This window comes from Lepus europaeus, chromosome 16 (assembly GCF_033115175.1).
Source record: "Lepus europaeus isolate LE1 chromosome 16, mLepTim1.pri, whole genome shotgun sequence".
NCBI classification, from domain to species: Eukaryota; Metazoa; Chordata; class Mammalia; order Lagomorpha; family Leporidae; genus Lepus; species Lepus europaeus.
The window spans coordinates 91,619,143-91,637,918 of NC_084842.1; the positions used below are offsets into that span (position 1 = coordinate 91,619,143).

At 56.2% G+C, this 18,776-nt stretch overlaps 1 protein-coding gene and 1 long non-coding RNA gene across 7 annotated transcripts in view; one reads left to right on the plus strand and one right to left on the minus strand.

Moving 5' to 3' along the window:
* PIGG (phosphatidylinositol glycan anchor biosynthesis class G (EMM blood group)) overlaps positions 1 to 12,740 on the minus strand; it is a 33,566-nt gene extending 20,826 nt beyond the window's left edge. For all 6 annotated transcript variants that reach the window (XR_009868235.1, XR_009868234.1, XM_062213644.1 and 3 more), the window contains exons 1-5: positions 12,544 to 12,740; positions 11,877 to 12,082; positions 3,195 to 3,404; positions 1,977 to 2,165; positions 980 to 1,121 (exon numbers count right to left, since the gene is read on the minus strand). Coding sequence is in view for 4 of the 6 variants with exons in the window: in XM_062213644.1 (XP_062069628.1) it covers positions 980 to 1,121; positions 1,977 to 2,165; positions 3,195 to 3,404; positions 11,877 to 12,082; positions 12,544 to 12,697 (901 nt within the window). In the remaining 2 variants the exon portion in view is untranslated. The remainder of the gene's footprint in view (positions 1 to 979; positions 1,122 to 1,976; positions 2,166 to 3,194; positions 3,405 to 11,876; positions 12,083 to 12,543) is intronic.
* Positions 12,741 to 12,897: 157 nt separating this feature from the next.
* LOC133774930 (uncharacterized) lies at positions 12,898 to 18,776 on the plus strand. The gene is made up of 3 exons (XR_009868186.1): positions 12,898 to 14,181; positions 15,930 to 16,075; positions 18,759 to 18,776. It is a non-coding gene; the product is annotated as an uncharacterized LOC133774930 (long non-coding RNA).

Here is an 18,776-nt window from a genome sequence, read left to right on the forward strand (position 1 = left end):
GCTTGGTGGTACAATGCACAGAGGCTGAGGGGTGAGGAAGCACCCACTGCTGCAGCCCCTGCAGGAGGCCAGAGGCCAACACACAGCAAGCACAGGGGAATCAGAGGCAGGCGAGAAACCTCCCCCCAGACCTGTCCTCTCTCCTGAGTTCGGCTACTGCAGACGGCGACGGGGGACTGCGGGGAGCAGGGCGCCATGTGAATGGTGGTGCCATTTGCTGGCAGGCAGACACAGGAGGGCACACATGGCACCGAAGAGTTCGGGTCTGACGTTGTCTGTGAGATCGAAGAGCAGGTGTCAGGTAGCCAGCCAGGGGACGGTACGGAGGTCAAAGCAGTGGAGAGAGAAGGACAAAGCTGATGTGCCTGGGCTTATGCAGAAACCGCAGCCACGAAAGCAGAGAAGAGCAACTCGGGACTGACGCAACGACACAAAGCAGCAGTCCAGTAGAAAAGCCCGCCAGAGAGAAGCGACAGTGAAGTGAGAGAGGGGTGGGGAGCCAGCTGTAGGGCCAGGGCACTAAAGCGTAGGTGAGGGCAGAGCTCACGGCCAGCTCAGCCACGGCGCAGACACCGCCACACAGCCCAGCACAAGCACGGCAGTGAAGCGTGGAGCAGAAGCCAGAGAACAGTGGCTGAGGCAGGGGCGGGTCACGGGAGAGGTGTGTGCCAAGGGTCTGTCACTGACCCCCGGCCCTCACTGCCACAGCTCCTCAGCTCCCACATGTGGCTCAGACGTCTCAAAGCTACCGGAGTTGTCTTTAAGGGTTCCAAGTATCTAGGTGGTACTCTTCACACCAAGTTCCTACAGAGAATTTATATTCTGTGACCCAGGGCAAGGGGTGGGGACTCGAAATCCTGACAGCCCCTCATCTCGCCAGTTTGCATTCTCACTGGCTCAGAATGTTTCAAACTTATACAGCTTCTAAAAGAAAACAGAAATAAAACACAGTTTCAAAATGTTAATCCTGAGTTCTCACCAGGTTTTCTTTGGAATGCAGAACTGATTAAAATCAGAGGCGTGTTCACCTCCCCCGCGGAGGAGGCCCCGTGACCTCCTGTTTCCGACATGCCATGATCACCACAAAGAACCAGCAAACTGGGTAAAACGCTGTCTCTCTCCTGCAAGGCAAAGGCGAAACGATTCAGCTGCTCTCAACTTGATCTTGTGAAGAAAATGCTTCCTTAGTTTGCCTTCATAAATGGTTGTCTTCTCAACCCCTAACGAGCTCACAGCCAGACCACAGGGTCACAGAGAAATAACCTCACAAGGCAAGCGAGAGCGGCATGCAGCTCACGGCAGGGCCGTATTTAAGGCGTCTGCTGGGAGAAGATTCATATTTGGTTTCTGAAAGTGCCACTTCCAAGCTGTGAAACCCTGGGCACATGGTGCTTCCTGCCTGTTTCCCCATCTGTGGAGCAAAGAAACACACAGCACACAGAGAGGGCTCTGGACCACAGGGGTCCCCCCAAGACTCCTGTGCCCCCACACTGCAGCCACGACCATTCTTGCTCTGGGACCTGGAGGCGGGCGTGTCCCAACCCCAGCTGCATCTCCGCCCGGAACACACCCACAGGTGGTGTGCATCGCCCTCCCCCACAGGTGCTCACGGAAGGGCGCCCGTGAACACCCTACTAGAATGATGGCCTTTCCTCGGCCCGGGAGTGCCGCCTCCTGCCTAGCCCTGAGCCCAACTCTGCAGCAGACTCGTCTAGTGCGCTTCTTGCGTCTCCTGGCTAGAACGTGAGTTCCAGGAAGGACTGCTGCCACCTGGTTTCTCCCTCTTCAGGAGGAGTCAGGCAGTGAACTCCGGGTGGGCAGAGAAAAGCCACTCTCTGCAGGGACACCGGAAGTGAGCCTGAAGTGCGGCTGGCAGGCTGATGGGGGTGAGGCTCACACGGGTCACCCGAGTCCTCGCGGCAGCTGCTTCCCTAGGAAACGTCACCCGTGGGAAGGCCTGCCACAGTGGGCCTCACCTTGGCCAGCAGCGAGGTGTGAATCTTCATCAGCACATTGTCCATCTCGCTAAGCTTGTGCCCAATAAGGGGGCTACTGGGCCCGGAAACATGGCCGATGTGGTCCAGCCCCAGGTAGTGCAGGATTAGCACGTCCCAGTCTCCTCTTTTTAGCACTTTATCCAGATGCCTCGTGACGTTATTATCAACCTTTAAGGGAGGAAATGTACACGTAAATAATTTTCCCTTTTCTTCACTTTCCAAGGACAAAACAACAGAGTCATTTTCAAATCTAGGGGTTCATTTTAGGCAATGAGAATTTTGGGAATATGAAAGACAGAAAAAACTGTCGTGACAAACCATGAACATCAGCAACTAGGCTAACCTTAAGTTTTTGCTAACCAGGTTGTGGGCAGCATACACAGCACAGACGACACAAACAAGAGTTTCCTGATGACATTTTTTCCTGTGATATCACTGCTGGCCTTTACTGATTCTGAGCAAAGACAGGAGGTGACCACGGGCGAAGGTCGGTTAACGACAGGCAGCAGAGGGCAGCGACGCGGAGGGCGCCTGTGAGTTTCCTCAGAGAACGACCATTCTCCGGGGAGGACCCAAGGACCCCTGGTTTCTGAGAGAAACATGCCCGAGGTTAGCCGTTCAGCAGCCCCGGACAGGGCCTTTAGCTGGGGCAGCCGCGGGGCCTCAGCCAGCCCAGCTCTGGGCTCCCGAGTGCCGTGTCTGCACAAGTGAGACTGCAGAAGGCATGAGAAGCTACAACCTGGCCCAGCACGGATGTGCCACATGCAGCCTGCCTCTGCCCAGGCCACTCTGATGTGGAGGAGCCTGCACCGCCCCCAGCCAGCACCCCTCAGGACCAGGCTCTGCCCGGTTCACCGCCTGTCCTCACAGCAGGACCAAGCAGCTGGAGGGTCCCTAGTGGGCCCCGGGGCTGCTCCGCACAGATGCCCTCCCATTCTGTCCACTTGCAGAGCTGCCACTCACAGCCAGGCGCCGCTGTAGCTCCTCTGCCTGACACCCTCGTGGGGTTGCACAGAGTCTTGCTCACACCAGGGCTGACAACCCTGGGCCGTCCCTGGTTACACGACTGAACAACTTGTGTAACACAAATTCACACTACATAAATTAAAACCCACACACAAAACACCACTGCCTCTCACCAAGTCCTGGAGATACCAGGCTCTCCTGTGCAACATACCTCTCTTGTGTTAAACTGACCTCCGTGTAATCTGACACAAAAAATGAGGTTGTTCCATCATATTCCACAAAATGCTTTGGGAACAGCTTCACCCATGTCTCATCTCCATAGAAGATCATTCTCTTCCCAGCTGCTTTTGCCTGTCCAATCACGTTGTCTTCCAGGAGCACAGGAGAATTGAGGTTCCTGACGATATCAATGAAACCGGGGAGGCTCCCTGTCATCAGTGCCTGTGCAAAGAAACATTTAAGAATCAGACCACAGAATCCAAACACACACCATGAGTAAGGTGATGAAGACCACTGTCCAGATGACACAGGTGAGCACGACACCAGGACATCCCCAGGAATGCTGGGACAGAAATGGGAGTAAGAGCTGCAGATTGCAGAAGGGGACAGCAAACTCTGCAAAGAGGACTCGGCTGCATGGATGGACACTTGGGGTTCACCGCAGTCCTCCCACCTAAGAGGACAAGGGAGGTGGCAGGAACAGCTACATCACAGCCATGGCCAGAGTGGGGACCTGGACAAGGGAGGCGGCTGGGATAGCTACATCACAGCCATGGCCAGAGTGGGGACCTGGACAAGGGAGGTCGCTGGGACAGCTACATCACAGCCATGGCCAGAGTGGGGACCTGGACAAGGGAGGTGGCTGGGACAGCTACATCATAGCCGTGGCCAGAGTGGAGACCTGGATAAGGGAGGTGGCTGGGACAGCTACATCACAGCCGTGGCCAGAGTGGAGGTACCTGGACAGGGGAGGTGGCTGAGACAGCTACATCACAGGCGTGGCCAGAGTGGGGGACCTGCACAAGGGAGGCGGCTGGGATAGCTACATCACAGCCATGGCCAGAGTGGGGACCTGGACAAGGGAGGTCGCTGGGACAGCTACATCACAGCCATGGCCAGAGTGGAGACCTGGATAAGGGAGGTGGCTGGGACAGCTACATCACAGCCGTGGCCAGAGTGGAGGTACCTGGACAGGGGAGGTGGCTGAGACAGCTACATCACAGGCGTGGCCAGAGTGGGGGACCTGGACAAGGGAGGCGGCTGGGATAGCTACATCACAGCCATGGCCAGAGTGGGGACCTGGACAAGGGAGGTCGCTGGGACAGCTACATCACAGCCATGGCCAGAGTGGAGACCTGGATAAGGGAGGTGGCTGGGACAGCTACATCACAGCCGTGGCCAGAGTGGAGACCTGGACAAGGGAGGAGGCTGAGACAGCTACATCACAGCCATGGCCAGAGTGGAGACCTGCACAAGGGAGGAGGCTGGGACAGCTACATCACAGCCATGGCCAGAGTGGGGACCTGGACAAGGGAGGTCGCTGGGACAGCTACATCACAGCCGTGGCCAGAGTGGAGGTACCTGGACAGGGGAGGTGGCTGAGACAGCTACATCACAGGCGTGGCCAGAGTGGAGACCTGGACAGGGGAGATGGCTGGGACAGCTACATCATAGCCATGGCCAGAGTGGGGACCTGGACAGGGGAGATGGCTGGGACAGCTACATCACAGCCATGGCCAGAGTGGGGACCTGGACAAGGGAGGTGGCTGGGACAGCTACATCACAGCCATGGCCAGAGTGGGGACCTGGACAAGGGAGGTGGCTGGGACAGCTACATCACAGCCGTGGCCAGAGTGGAGACCTGGACAAGGGAGGAGGCTGGGACAGCTACATCACAGCCGTGGCCAGAGTGGAGACCTGGACAAGGGAGGTCGCTGGGACAGCTACATCACAGCCGTGGCCAGAGTGGAGACCTGGACAAGGGAGATGGCTGGGACAGCTACATCATAGCCATGGCCAGAGTGGAGAGCTGGACAAGGGAGGAGGCTGGGACAGCTACATCACAGCCGTGGCCAGAGTGGAGAGCTGGACAAGGGAGGAGGCTGGGACAGCTACATCACAGCCGTGGCCAGAGTGGGGGACCTGGACCAGGGAGATGGCTGGGACAGCTACTCACAGCCGTGGCCAGAGTTGGGACCTGGACCAGGGAGATGGCTGGGACAGCTACATCACAGCCGTGGCCACAGTGGGGGACCTGGACAAGGGAGGAGGCGGGACAGCTACATCATAGCCATGGCCAGAGTGGAGAGCTGGACAAGGGAGGAGGCTGGGACAGCTACATCACAGTCATGGCCAGAGTGGAGGTACCTGGACAAGGGAGGAGGATGGGACAGCTATATCACAGCCATGGCCAGAGTTGGGACCTGGACAAGGGAGGAGGCTGGGACAGCTACATCACAGCCGTGGCCAGAGTGGGGACCTGGACAAGGGAAGAGGCTGGGACAGCTACATCATAGCTGTGGCCAGAGTGGAGGTACCTGGACAAGGGAGGCGGCTGGGACAGCTATATCACAGCCATGGCCAGAGTTGGGACCTGGACAAGGGAGGAGGCTGGGACAGCTACATCACAGTCGTGGCCAGAGTGGGGGACCTGCACAAGGGAGGTCGCTGGGACAGCTACTCACAGCCGTGGCCAGAGTGGGGGCACATGCAAACCCTCCTGTGTACGAATCCTAAGGAAGGTTCCCACCTAGGATTCAAGTTTGCGCCACATGACACACACATACCACACTTCACAATGCAGCAATGCTACTGTCCCCTTAGAGTGGAAACACAGGGAGATAGCAGTCTCTAAGCAGGACTTTTTTTTTTTTTAAACTACTTATTTATTTAAAGATTTGTTTATTTGAGAGGCAGTTGTTTATAGAGAGCAAGCACAAGAGAGTAAGGTCTTCCACCCTCTGGTTCACTCCTTAAATGGCCGCAATGGCTGGAGCTGAGCCTATCTGAAGCCAGAAGCCAGGAGCCAGGAGCTTCCTCCTGGTCTCCCACGTGGGTGCAGGGGCCCAAACACATGGGCCATCTTCTACTGCTATCCCAGGCCATTAGCATAGAGCTGGATCGGAAGTGGAGCAGCCAGGCCATGAACAGGTGCCCACGTGGGATGTTGACACCACACACAGAGGCCCTTGCTTATTTACTGACTTGAAAGGCAGAGTGATAGAGACCTTTCATTCACTGGGTCACTCCCCAAATGCTTGCAACACCCATGGCAGGAGCTCCAGCTGGGTCTCCCACATGAGTGGCAGGGGCTCAAGTCCTTACACCACCACACCCTTCCCTGCTGCCTCAGCAGGAAGCTGTGTAGCAGGACCTGAGCCCTGCTCGGACACGTGACATGGGTGTCACAGGCGGCACAGCAGGACCTGAGCCCCTGCTTGGACACGCCACATGGGTGTCACAGGTGGCAGCAGGACCTGAGCCCCTGCTCGGACACGCCACATGGGTGTCACAGGACCTGAGCCCTGCTCAGATACGTGACACGGGTGTCACAGGACCTGAGCCCTGCTTGGATACATGACACGGGTGTCACAGGCGGCAGCAGGACCTGAACCCTGCTCAGATATGCGACACGGGTGTCACAGGACCTGAGCCCCTGCTTGGACACGCCACATGGGTGTCACAGGCGGCAGCAGGACCTGAACCCCTGCTCGGACACGCCACATGGGTGTCACAGGACCTGAGCCCTGCTTGGATACACAACACAGGTGTCACAGGTGGCAGCAGCAGGACCTGAGCCCCTGCTCGGACACGCCACATGGGTGTCACAGGACCTGAGCCCTGCTCAGATACGTGACACGGGTGTCACAGGACCTGAGCCCTGCTTGGATACATGACACGGGTGTCACAGGCGGCAGCAGGACCTGAACCCTGCTCAGATATGCGACACGGGTGTCACAGGACCTGAGCCCCTGCTTGGACACGCCACATGGGTGTCACAGGCGGCAGCAGGACCTGAACCCCTGCTCGGACACGCCACATGGGTGTCACAGGACCTGAGCCCTGCTTGGATACACAACACAGGTGTCACAGGTGGCAGCAGCAGGACCTGAGCCCCTGCTCGGACACGCCACATGGGTGTCACAGGACCTGAGCCCTGCTCGAACACGCCACATGGGTGTCACAGGCGGCAGCATGACCTGAGCCCTGCTCGGATACGCGACACGGGTGTCACAGGACCTGAGCCCTGCTCGGACACATGACACGGGTGTCACAGGCGGCAGCAGGACCTGAGCCCTGCTCGGACACGCGACACGGGTGTCACAGGACCTGAGCCCTGCTCGGACACGTGACACGGGTGTCACAGGACCTGAGCCCTGCTCGGACACGTGACACGGGTGTCACAGGCGGCAGCAGGACCTGAGCCCTGCTCGGATACGTGACACGGGTGTCACAGGACCTGAGCCCTGCTCGGACACGTGACACGGGTGTCACAGGACCTGAGCCCTGCTCGGATACGCGACACGGGTGTCACAGGACCTGAGCCCTGCTCGGACACGTGACACGGGTGTCACAGGACCTGAGCCCTGCTCGGACACGTGACACGGGTGTCACAGGCGGCAGCAGGACCTGAGCCCTGCTCGGACACGTGACACGGGTGTCACAGGACCTGAGCCCTGCTCGGACACGTGACACGGGTGTCACAGGACCTGAGCCCTGCTTGGACATGCCACATGGGTGTCACAGGCGGCAGCAGGACCTGAACCCCTGCTCTATGCGACACGGGTGTCACAGGCGGCACAGCAGGACCGGAACCCTGCTTGGACACGCGACACGGGTGTCACAAGCGGTGGCATAACCTGCTGCACAACGCTGACCCCCTTCAGGAGTTTCGTTTTTCTTTTTAGTTTGTTTGCTTTTTAAAGATTTACTTATTCATTTGATAGAGAGGGAGGGAGAAAGAGAGAGGCTTTCCATCTGCTGGCTCACTGCCCAACAGTCACACTAGCCAGGGCTGGGCCAGACTGAAGCCAGGAGCCTTTCAAATAAATAAATCTTTAATTTAAAGGAAAAAAAAAAGGGTGGGGTGGGGGGGCACAATGCTGTGGCTTAGTGGGTCAAGCCAGTGTCTTCAATGCCAGCATCCCTATGGGCACCAGTTCATGTCCTAGTTGCTCCACTTCTGGTCCAACTCTCTGCTTATGGCCAGGGAAAAGCAGCAGAAGATGGCTCCAGTGCTTGGGGCTCTGCCAGTCACATGGGATACCTGGACGAAGCTCTTACCTTTGGCCTGGCTCAGCCGGGACTGTTGAGGCCACCCGGGAGTGAAAAAGCAGATGGAAATTGTCTCTTCCTGTCATTCAAATAAATCTTTGTTAAAAAAAAAAGGGGCAGGGGGGAGTATGAGGCAACCGTAGGAGACATCTGTAAGCTCCCTGCTGCGGCTGCTGGATTATGTCACTAGGGTGGAGGCTCTATGGTTGGCTCCCAGAGGCTTTCTAAGAAGGGGCAGAGAAACCAGACAGAATCTCCCTGTCCGTGGCCGTGTGCTGCTCTGTGCCAATCCAGGACTCCGCCAGCAAGAGGCCCATGGTCTCATACTTCTGAAACCATGTGCCAAGAGAACTCTCTTCTGTACGTAAAGTTAGGGTGCCTCAGGCATTCTGTGACAGTGGTAAGAAGCTGGGTAATATACACCTGCACGTTTGTGGGAGTCTGGAAGGCACACTCAGGAGACCAAGAAGGGCCCTGGTCACTCACTCCTCCTGGACAAGTCCGAGGCCCTGCTCCAGTCAGGGGAGATCCTCACACTGTGTGCACACCGAATGAGTGTCCCAACCACAGATCCCCTGTGGAAGGTGGGTCCCTCCCTACGTGATGTGCTGAGACAAAACCTCTGGCTGCTAAGCTATGGTGGAAAGATAGGCTTAAAAATAAAACATCATTTGCTGCACACTCCAGGGAGACGGCTGTCTGCACAAATAGTCACGACTCCACACACACACACCCCAACCCTGGGGTGTGGATCAGAACCCAGAGGGGTGGGGGTGGGGGGCTGCATGTGTAATCTTATACGGTGAACACAAAGATGAGTGCAGGAAAACTGTATCTCAGGTTGTTTCCACTGTGAGTCTCTCACTCCACAATTCTGCTTCTTCAAGGTAACCAGTTACTTTTGGTGAGGATCTTTGTACTCTTCTATATGTATATAATCACAAAGATGCCCTTTCTTTTTTTTAACCAAAATGGTATTAAACTACTACGCCTCAATGACATACCAGGAAACATAAAGCTACAAAGCACTTCAGCCTGTGTCCTGGACCACTGCGATGGACACTTAGTTTAAAAGGCTTCCTATGGAATTACCACAGAAGGGCTATGGAGGTGAGGTGGGGCTTTCGGCGAACTCAGCCAGGAGTGGAGACGAGGACACAGCGAGGGAGGGAGCAGAGGGGAGCAGGGGCAAGGCCACACGGGGTCTAGGGAGTCCATCATCCACACCTGGCAGAAGACGAGCTGTGGGTGGGTCAGCAGGGCCTGAGTGTGTCTGCAGGGCCCAGGCAGGATTTGGAGACGCTGGTGGTCCAGGCGGAAAGGCACGGCAGACTGGACCAAGGGGCTTCATCAGCTTCTACTCATGCCCTGGTACCAAGGGCGCTTGTCCAGCTCATTTCCTGGGAAGAGTGGACATCCCCAACCTTTACCTATTATAACATGACAAGTAGAACCTGACCTTGCTGCTCTTCGTTCGTCTGTATCTGGTTCTTATTCTTATGTTACAGGCACTTTCCTCCTGCGTGGACTTCTTGAGGTCCTTCGCCCATTTCCCACGGGACTGGTCTGTCCGTCAACTGGTCCTCTTCATGGATCGTGGAGTCAACATCTTGTTTGTTACATCCCTATTATAATCTTTTTTCAGTGTGCTTTATGGATCCCATCTTTGCCATATACAAGTTCTGGCTTTCCGGCAGCTGGGTCTGCTCCCCCTTTCGTCTGTGGCTTGGTCGCTGACTCACACACTTACGGATCTTCTGTCCATGGGACACCGCTGTCTTGTTCTCCAGTGAAATCGTTGTGGTCCAGAGCACCGTGTGGGACACAGCAGGTGCTCAGTATCACGTGAGGAATACACCACGTCCACAAGTGCCGAGCAGGAAATCAGGGAACGTGTCAGTGAACCACCATCCAGACTGTCCTGTTCAGCCAGTGGACACCTGCTGACCATCTCAAATGCTACCCTCAGGCCTTAAATTCGTATGCAGTAGCTCCTTCTCAGGAAACACAGGGCGAGCCAAGGAGGGGAGGCGTTCCAGCCACCAGCAGACACTGCATTCCTCTGCTCCTCTAGGCCCCCTCGAGTGGGCTGTCCTCAGCCGAGCTTCCCAGGCCTCCCTGGCCCTGAGCGTCACCCCCTTCCCTCTTCTGCCTGGCTGACTGCGCTTCCTGACTGTGCACCGTGCGGACGCCGACCTGTTGACCTGAAAGCCCCGTGAGCGCAGAGACAGTATTTCCCCAGCTCTGTACCCAGTAAAGGATCAGCAGACAGCAGCTGGGCCAGTTCTTGGCAGTCGACGTTTTACTGTTTTCTTTACCCACAGCTCTTCCAGGCTGAACACCTAAGGCTTACTGGTCTGGTCATTATACACACTACAACTCTGGACAAGAATCTAACTTATCTGAATTTGCTTCCTTCTTAAAAAGTCCAGAGACCCCTAGAGGCTCCTTCCACGATGGTAACCAACCTGCTGATGACTACAGGGGGAACCATGTGCCAGCTTCGTGGTGTAGCAGGTAAAGCCGGCATCCCATATGGGCACTCATCTGTGTCCCGGCTGCTCCACTTCCAATCCAGCTCCCTGCTAATGGCCTGGGACAGCAGCAAAGGACGGCCCCAGTGCTTGGCTCCTGCACCCACCTGGGAGACCCGGAAGAAGCTCTGGGCTGTGGCCTGGCCCAGCCCTGGATGTTGTAGCTATCTGGGGAGTGAACCACTGGATGGAAGACCCCTCCCTCCCTTCCTCTCTCTCTCCCCCGTAACACTGACTTTCAGGTAAATAAATAAATCTTAAAAAAAAAAAAAAAAAAAAAGAAAAAGAAAAAAAGAAGGGAGCAACGGGGCAGGCATTTGGCCTGGGGTTGAGATGCCAATTAAAATGCCTGTGTCCCACGTTGCAGTGCTGGGCTTAACTCCAGGCTGTGCTCCTACTTCTACCTCCCTGCTGACGCAGGAGATGCAGGCAGCAGGGATGGCCCGAGCACTTGTGGTCCCTGCCATCCACATGGGAGACCTGGATTGAGTTCCCAGCTCATAGCACCAGCCCTGCCATTGCAAGCATCTGGGAAGTGAAACAGAGGATAGGAACTTTCTGACTCTTCTATAAATTAAAAAGAAAGAAACAAAAAAACAAGGAACAGGCTGCCAAGGAGGATGGCACCTCCAGGTTGGAATCTGGCTTGGGTCTGGCGCTGGCAGAGCGGGTGAAGCCACTGCCCGTGCCAGCAGCCCACGTGGTGCCAGTTTGTGTCCTGGCTGCTCCTCTTCTGATCCAGCTCCCTGCTGGTGGCCTGGACAAAGAATGGAGGCTGGCCCAAGTACCTGGGTCCCTGCCACCTGCGTGTGAGGAGAAAGTTCCTGGCTCCTGGCTTGAGCCTGGCCCAGAGCTGGCCACTGCGCCCACCTGGAAAGCGAACCAGCAGACGGATTTCTCTCTCTGTAACTCTTTCAAAATAAACAAACAAATAAATCTTTAGAACGAAAAACAAATCCTTAACCTTCCTGGGAGGCATGAGCTTTGGCTGCTTCACACAAATCCCGACCCTGGGAGGCCCCTCCGGCACCGTGCTCCAGCCGGGTGGCAGCACCAAACTCACTCATAACAGCGGGACTGCAACCCCTACACGTGTGCAGCTTACCTTGATCCGCGGCATGGTAACTGTGGGTGGCTTTGCTTCAGCCACAAAGCTGTGAGACGCTCCCTCTTCCACCAGATGAGTTGTGTAAGGCATAAACCTCACACCCTTCGACCCAAACACAAAATCATCTCTCAAGGCATCTACCAGCACAATGACAACTTTGCTAAAGAGAGGCGAGGGGCGCTCGGTCCAGTTGGAAGTGGCTCCTAAAATTGTTCGAACAGAGAGAAAAAGGAAATTGAATTTATTCAATTTTAAACTTAGCATTCGGGCGCCCCCGCCCAGGGGCGGCGCGGGGAGACCGGGAGTTCCTGGCACAGGGGAGGCCCTGCGCGGAGCACCTAGGGAGTCTGACCCGAAACAGCTCGGCAGGCAGGGCCGGGTGCAGCCTGCGCCGTAGGCCGCGCGGGTGAGGGCTGGGAGGCCGTGTGACGCCTCGGGGGAAGAAAACGCACCGAATAAAAGCGAGGGGCTAGCGGGAACCGCGTCTGCCGCGTCCCACCGGGCAGGCAGTGACCGGAGCCCGTTCGGGAGCGCGCAGAGCCGCCGCGGCGGCACCGGGCGGGCAGAGCGGAGGCTGCGGGGTGGGTGGGGGGCGGCGGCACAGGAGCTCCCCCGGGAGAAGGGGGGGTCCTGCGAGCGGAGACGTCCGGGAAGGGGTCCGTACCCGCCGAAGGCTCGGGCGCGGGGAGCTCTGCTCGGTGCTCGGTGCTGGACGAGGAGCGAACGGGAGCCGGGAAAAAGCCCCGCAGGAAGATCGCGACCCCGAGCACCTCGATCGCTACGCAGCAGGCGGCGAACGTCCCGGAGCCCAGCCGCATCGCGCCCCGCCGCTCCGCTTCCGGGTCCGGGAGCAGCCTCGGCCCAGAGCTCCCAGGCCTGACAGCCGCCGGCGCCTGCGTGACGTCACGTCCGGCGGCGCGCCGGAAATGACGCAGCCCGCGCTTCCGGGTCCCGGGCCTGTGCCACCGGCCGCCGCCGCGGAGGCTGGGAGCTGCGGGCTTTGTGGGGTCGGGGCTCCGCCGCGTGGCTGCCTCAGTTGTGCCTCGCGCCAGGCAGCTGTCGGCGCCCCGTTTCCGGCGGAGTTCGGCACCCATGAGCGCTGGGGTTCTCTGGCGGTCCGTGCCCGGCTGGGAGCCCGGGCCAAAGCCCGCGCCCGCTGCGGCGGGGTCGCTCACGGCGCCGCACGCTCCGGAAAGCCGCCGTGACGGGGCGCTGCGAAGCCCTGAGGCCGCGCGTGAGGACTGTGGCGCGGAGCGCGGCCTCGGTGCTCTCCGTGGGGCCGGTGACGCCGAGGCCGCGCCTGTCGCCACCGCTGCCCCTGCACCCTCCTCCCTCCCTCCGTCCGTTGCGGGCGCCCCCATCCCCGTCCCGGGCTCGGGGAGACCCCACGGCCTGCTGTGGCCGGCGGTGAAGCCGCGTCTCACATGGGCGTGGGATCCAGTCCCGCTGCCCACCCCGACCCAGCTCTGCTGGTGGCCTGGGGAGGCAGCGAAGGTGGCCCAGGTGCTTGGGCCCGGAAGCTCCCAGCTGCCGGCCAGCCCATCCGGGGAGCGAACTAGCGGGTGGAGGCCTCTGTCTCTCTATCTCTGTTACTCTTTAAGATAAAAAGAAAGAAAATTTTTTGAAGAAGAACGGTGCTGTGGCTCCCTGCTTTAAATGTGATCACAACAGGCTGCCACCACAACGGCTGAGCCGAAGATACGTGAGGTGCGGAGTAAGTGCCGGTCTGCGCCAGGGACCACCACCATCAAGGCCGTGAGCATCTCTCCCACTGTGAGGGGAGATGGCGACGCTGGGCGGCGAGCTAGGAGTAGCGTGTGTGCTCACAGGGGCCCGAGGCAAAGGCAGGGCACGAGCAGCCCAGGCCCCAGGAACTGCCGGTGCTTCCAGCCTCCCCCAGGAGAACCCTGTCTGAAAACCTTGTGTCAGGAGTGCAGGAAACTTGACCTGCCTCGCTAAGCGTAATGAGCTACAGAGCCTGACCCGCTCCCAGATAGGACAAGCCGCGGCTGCACCACCCCCAGGGAGCACTGCCCGCGGCCGGCAGAGGCTACGGTGAAGCCACGGGCAACAGCCTCAGAGGGACTCCAGGCAGACTCCTGAGCGGCAGAGCGCGGACTCTTCCTCGGGCCCCTTCTGTGTTGGCCAGTTGCACTCAGACCCTCCCAGAGTGAGCCCCCTGGCCAGCCGACATTGAGACTCCTACGAGACCTGCTTTCTCTGGCTCAGCGGCATCGCGGCGCAGACTCTCAGAGCCAACTCCCTTCGGGTTGTGGTCGCCAGAGGAATCCGCTCTCTGCAGGTACTTTGGGAACCTTTGGTTTACCCAGTGCTTGTGTGAATTAATTCCCTGCTGCATGGTAAACTCATTGTTGTAACCAACACCACCTTGGTGACGGTTGGATATGACAACCTTCACAGCCTTCCCCCAAGGTGGGCATCCTGGGGGGATCTTCTCTGCTGGGCAGGGGGCTGCCCAGCCTGCTAACCTGAATGATAAACCCTGGGAAGAATTTGACCCAACTCACACCCAGCAAGCCCTCTATCCAGGAGAAGGGGTGCCAGGGGCAGGGTGGTGGTGAGGAGAAACAGTGGGAAGACCTGGATCCTACTCCGTTGCAAGCCCCAATCTGAATGCAGACCCTGACCCTGACCCTAACGCTAACCCTAACCCCTAACCCTGACCCTGACCCTACCCCTAACCCTAAACCTATCTCCTGACCCTACCCCTAACCCCTGACCCTGACCCTGATCCGAACCCGAACCTGAAACCTAACCTGCACCCGAACCCTAGCCCAAGACACCCCGCCGCTGGATGCATAACCTGCTTTGGCCGCTGGACTGCTGACTTGCCTGTCAGGTCGTCAGCAGCCCGGCCAGGCCACGCACTGAGCAGCACCGTTCCTGAGACCCATCAGCTGCCCCCTTGTCCACTGCGGGGTTAGACGTACTCTTTCTCTTCAGACCTTGTCCCCAGTACTGGGTCTGCACGCTCACAGGGACTGGCTCAGGAACGCTGAGAGCCACTGTTAGGTGGGCTCCAGTGAGGAAAGCACGGTTAACACGGACAAACCCTCATACTGCTGGGTTGAAAAGGAAAATCCTGCTCACTTGAGTGCGTAAACCCCACGGTGGCCTGTTGAGAAGCAAACCTGGCTGCCACCCACTACAAGGCCATAGTACTTCCCACTGTGACACCAAAAATGCCTGCAGAGTGAGGACCCCTGGCAGGCCATATCACCACTCATATTTAACTGATACATCTAAGATATTTTTAATAGTGTGTAGAACCTTTTTTGAATATTGATAACCTTAATACAAAAAAGTTCTCCCATCACCACAAATTCAGATACACAGGTTTTGGAAGTTACATTGAAAGCTTTGGCACATTAAAGGTATTTATAATTTCCTTTATTCTTAGTGTTCAGAGATGCTCTTACCTGATAAGGGGTTCCCTATTTGCTGTCCTGTTTCTCCTTAGGATTTCCTTGATGTCTCTGTAAACTGACCTGGGGACAAAAGGTGACAACACAGGTTTCTCTTGTGTCAGTTTTCTTACCTGTCAGGACTGGTAGCTTCCCTGAGAAAGTTCACAAGGTCGGTAGCCGCAATGGGCTGGCTGTTTTGTGATGCACACAGATCACTCATTCCTGGGCTCAACAGAGTCGAATTTCCCACCGACGTAAAGGAAAAATGGAGGCTTTGGAACAGCAGTGGAAGAAACTGCTCTTTCCATTGAGTTCCTTCTGTCCTGAATCAGAGTGCCCTTTCCCACCCCCAAGGCCACCTGGGGTGGGGTGGGTCACCTGTACTTCAGTCACAGAAGGCATGAAAAATCTGGCATGAGCTGCAGTGTGCACCATTCGCGTCCCCATTCCCCTGGCCAGCTCACCACATGGCACTGTGCACAAGGGCAGCGGGATTAGAAAAAGTAGCTTACGGGGAACAATAGCCAGTCTGCCACAGGGCTTCCCCGCTTTGCGAATCCTCTGATGTTTCATGAGGTTTGACTTCTGGCAAAAGCTTTTACCACATTCATTACGTTCATAGGGTTTTTCTCCTGAGTGGGGTCTCTGATGCCTGCGGAGGTCGGCCTCTGGTGAAAGGACTTTCCACATTGCCTGCACTCACAGACGTGTCTCCAGTAGCTTGATGCACCCCTGCTCTGCAGTGTGAAGACTCTCACGCACTCTGAGGTGTGACTCATGGTAGAAAGCTTTCCCACACTCATTGCATTCATAGGGGTTCTCCCCAGTGTGAATTCTCCCATGGACGTTGAGGTGTGCCTTATGGTAGAAGTGTTTCCCGTGCTCATTACATTCATAGGGGTTCTCCCCAGTGTGAATTCTCCCATGGACGTTGAGGTGTGCCTTATGGTAGAAGTGTTTCCCGTGCTCATTACATTCATAGGGGTTCTCCCCAGTGTGAATTCTCCCATGGACGTTGAGGTGTGCCTTATGGTAGAAGTGTTTCCCGTGCTCATTACATTCATAGGGGTTCTCCCCTGTGTGAGTTCGCTCATGTGCCGTGAGGGGCGACTTCTTGCAGGAGGTTTTGCAGTCAGTACGTTCATACGGTTTTACACCTGTGTGAGTTCTCTGATGTACAGAAAGGACTGAGTTCTTAGAGAACGTTTTCTCACATTTATTACATTGATAGGGTTTCTCTCCTGTGTGAGTTCTCTGATGCACCCTGAGGCAGGAGTTTTGGGAAAAGGTTTTTCCACACTCATCACGTTCATACGGCTTCTCTCCTGTGTGAGTTCTCTGATGCATCCCGAGGCGTGGCTTCTGGGAAAAGCTTTTCCCACACTCGTCACACTAATAGGGTTTCTCTCCTGTGTGAGTTCTCTCATGGACAGTGAGGGCTGACTTATTACAGAAGGCTTTCCCACAGGCGTCACATTCACAGGGCTTCTTCCCAGTGTGAGTACCCTCATGCATCCCGAGGTGTGACTTCTGGGAAGAAGTTTCCCCACACTCACCACGTTCATACAGTTTCTCCTCCGTGTGCATTCTCTGATGTCTTGTAAGGCAGGACTACTTTAGGAAGGGTTTCTCAAACTCACTACAGCTGTAGGTTTCTCTGCTACATGCATTTTCTGATGTTTAGTGAATTTAGGCTTTTAATAAAACATTTTGGCACATACATGACATTCAAAAGTTTTCCTCTCTACATGGGGGCCTCTTGGGCAATGCAAGCTGACCTAGCAAGGCTTTCCCACAGCCACTACGTTTACAGGAGGCCTCTCTCATACAAGCCTCCCTACCCAGCAAGAATATTGCCTGTGTGTGGAATGCTTTCCCTGCCCACCATACTCAAAGTCCCTCCGCCCAGGTTGAGGCTGTGTTGCCGACTGAGACGCTCAGGGCGCCTGTGGGACTCCAAGGCTGTATTACAGGCATGGAGCTTCTCTCCAGCCTCTCTCCAGGGTTAGGGTGAGGGGTTAGGGTTAGGGTTAGGGTTAGGGTTAGGGTTAGGGGTTAGAGTTAGGGTTAGGGGTTAGGGTTAGGGTTAGGGTTAGCGTTAGGGTTAGGGTTAGGGTCAGGGTTATGGTTAGGGGTTAGGGTTAGGGGTTTGGGGTCAGGGTCAGGGTCAGGGTTAGGGTTCTGGTTAGGGTTCGGGTTCAGGTTAGGGTTAGGGTTAATGGTTAGGGTTAGGGTTAGGGCTCGCGTTAGGGGTTCGGGTTCACGTTAGGGTTAGGGTTATGGTCAGGGTCAGGGTCAGGTTCCGGGTCCGGGTCAGGGTCTGGGTCAGGGTCAGGGTCAGGGTTCGGGTTAGGGTTAGGGTTAGAGTTAGGGTTAGGGTTAGGAGTTAGGGGTTAGGGTCAGGGTTAGGGTTAGGGGTTAGGGTTTGGGTTAGGGGTTAGGGTTGGGTTAGGGGTTATGGTTAGTGTTAGGGTTAGGGGTTTAGGGTCAGGGTCAGGGTTAGGGTTAGGGTTAGGGGTTAGGCTTAGGGGTTAGGGGTTTGGGGTCAGTGTCAGGGTAAGGTTAGGGTTAGGGTTCTGCTTAGGGTGGGTTCGGGTTCGGGTTAGGGTTCGGGTTAAGTGTTAGGGTTAAGGTTAGTGTTCAGGTTAGGGTTTCGGGTTCAGGTTAGGTTTAGGGTTATGGTCTGGGTCAGGGTCAGGTTCCGTTTCTGGGTCAGGGTCCGGGTCAGGGTCCGGGTCAGGGTCAGGGTCAGGGTCAGGGTTCGGGTTAGGGTTAGGGTTAGGGTTAGGTTGGATAAGTTAATAGGACAGAGTTAACTCCCTGCCCTGGGGTCACAGGGAGGAAACTCAGGAAGCCCAGCTGCCCTGTCTGCACCCTCATGGATGTCCTCACGGGCTCTCTACATTTTTCTGGCAGTAAAAGCCACTCTCACTGTCTCCACGCATCTGCTGTGCTCTGCCCTGGAAATGTAACCTGTGTCCCTGGAGCCACCCTTAAACAGCATGGCACACAGCACAGAGGCTGATGGCGTGGGCTGTGCAGGCGGCCTGACCTGACTCCAATGCCAACTCAGTCTAATCCATGACCATGTGCAGGATGTGTAGCTCTCTCAGCAGTTTTAGTTTCAACTTATTGTTTTGTATGTTTGAGATAATGTATTTTCAATTTATGTTATAATCAAAGACTTAGTGCTCCACTAAAGAAAGAGTCAACTAATAAAAAGTACAAAAATCATAGTTCAGCTGGACAATAGGCTAGCCCCATAAACAATAATGAAATGGAAATATTTTCAACTTCTTTCATTTACGGTAAATTTTAAAACAGTCGTTTGGCAGTTTTGTTAACTAAGATTTATGTTTCTTTTGCTAAGTGATTAGTTTTCACTTCTGCCTTTTATTAAACAATCACTTAATGAATTTAATCTTGCTTCACCCACATTCATGTCCTGCAGAGGTGGAGAGAGAGAGAG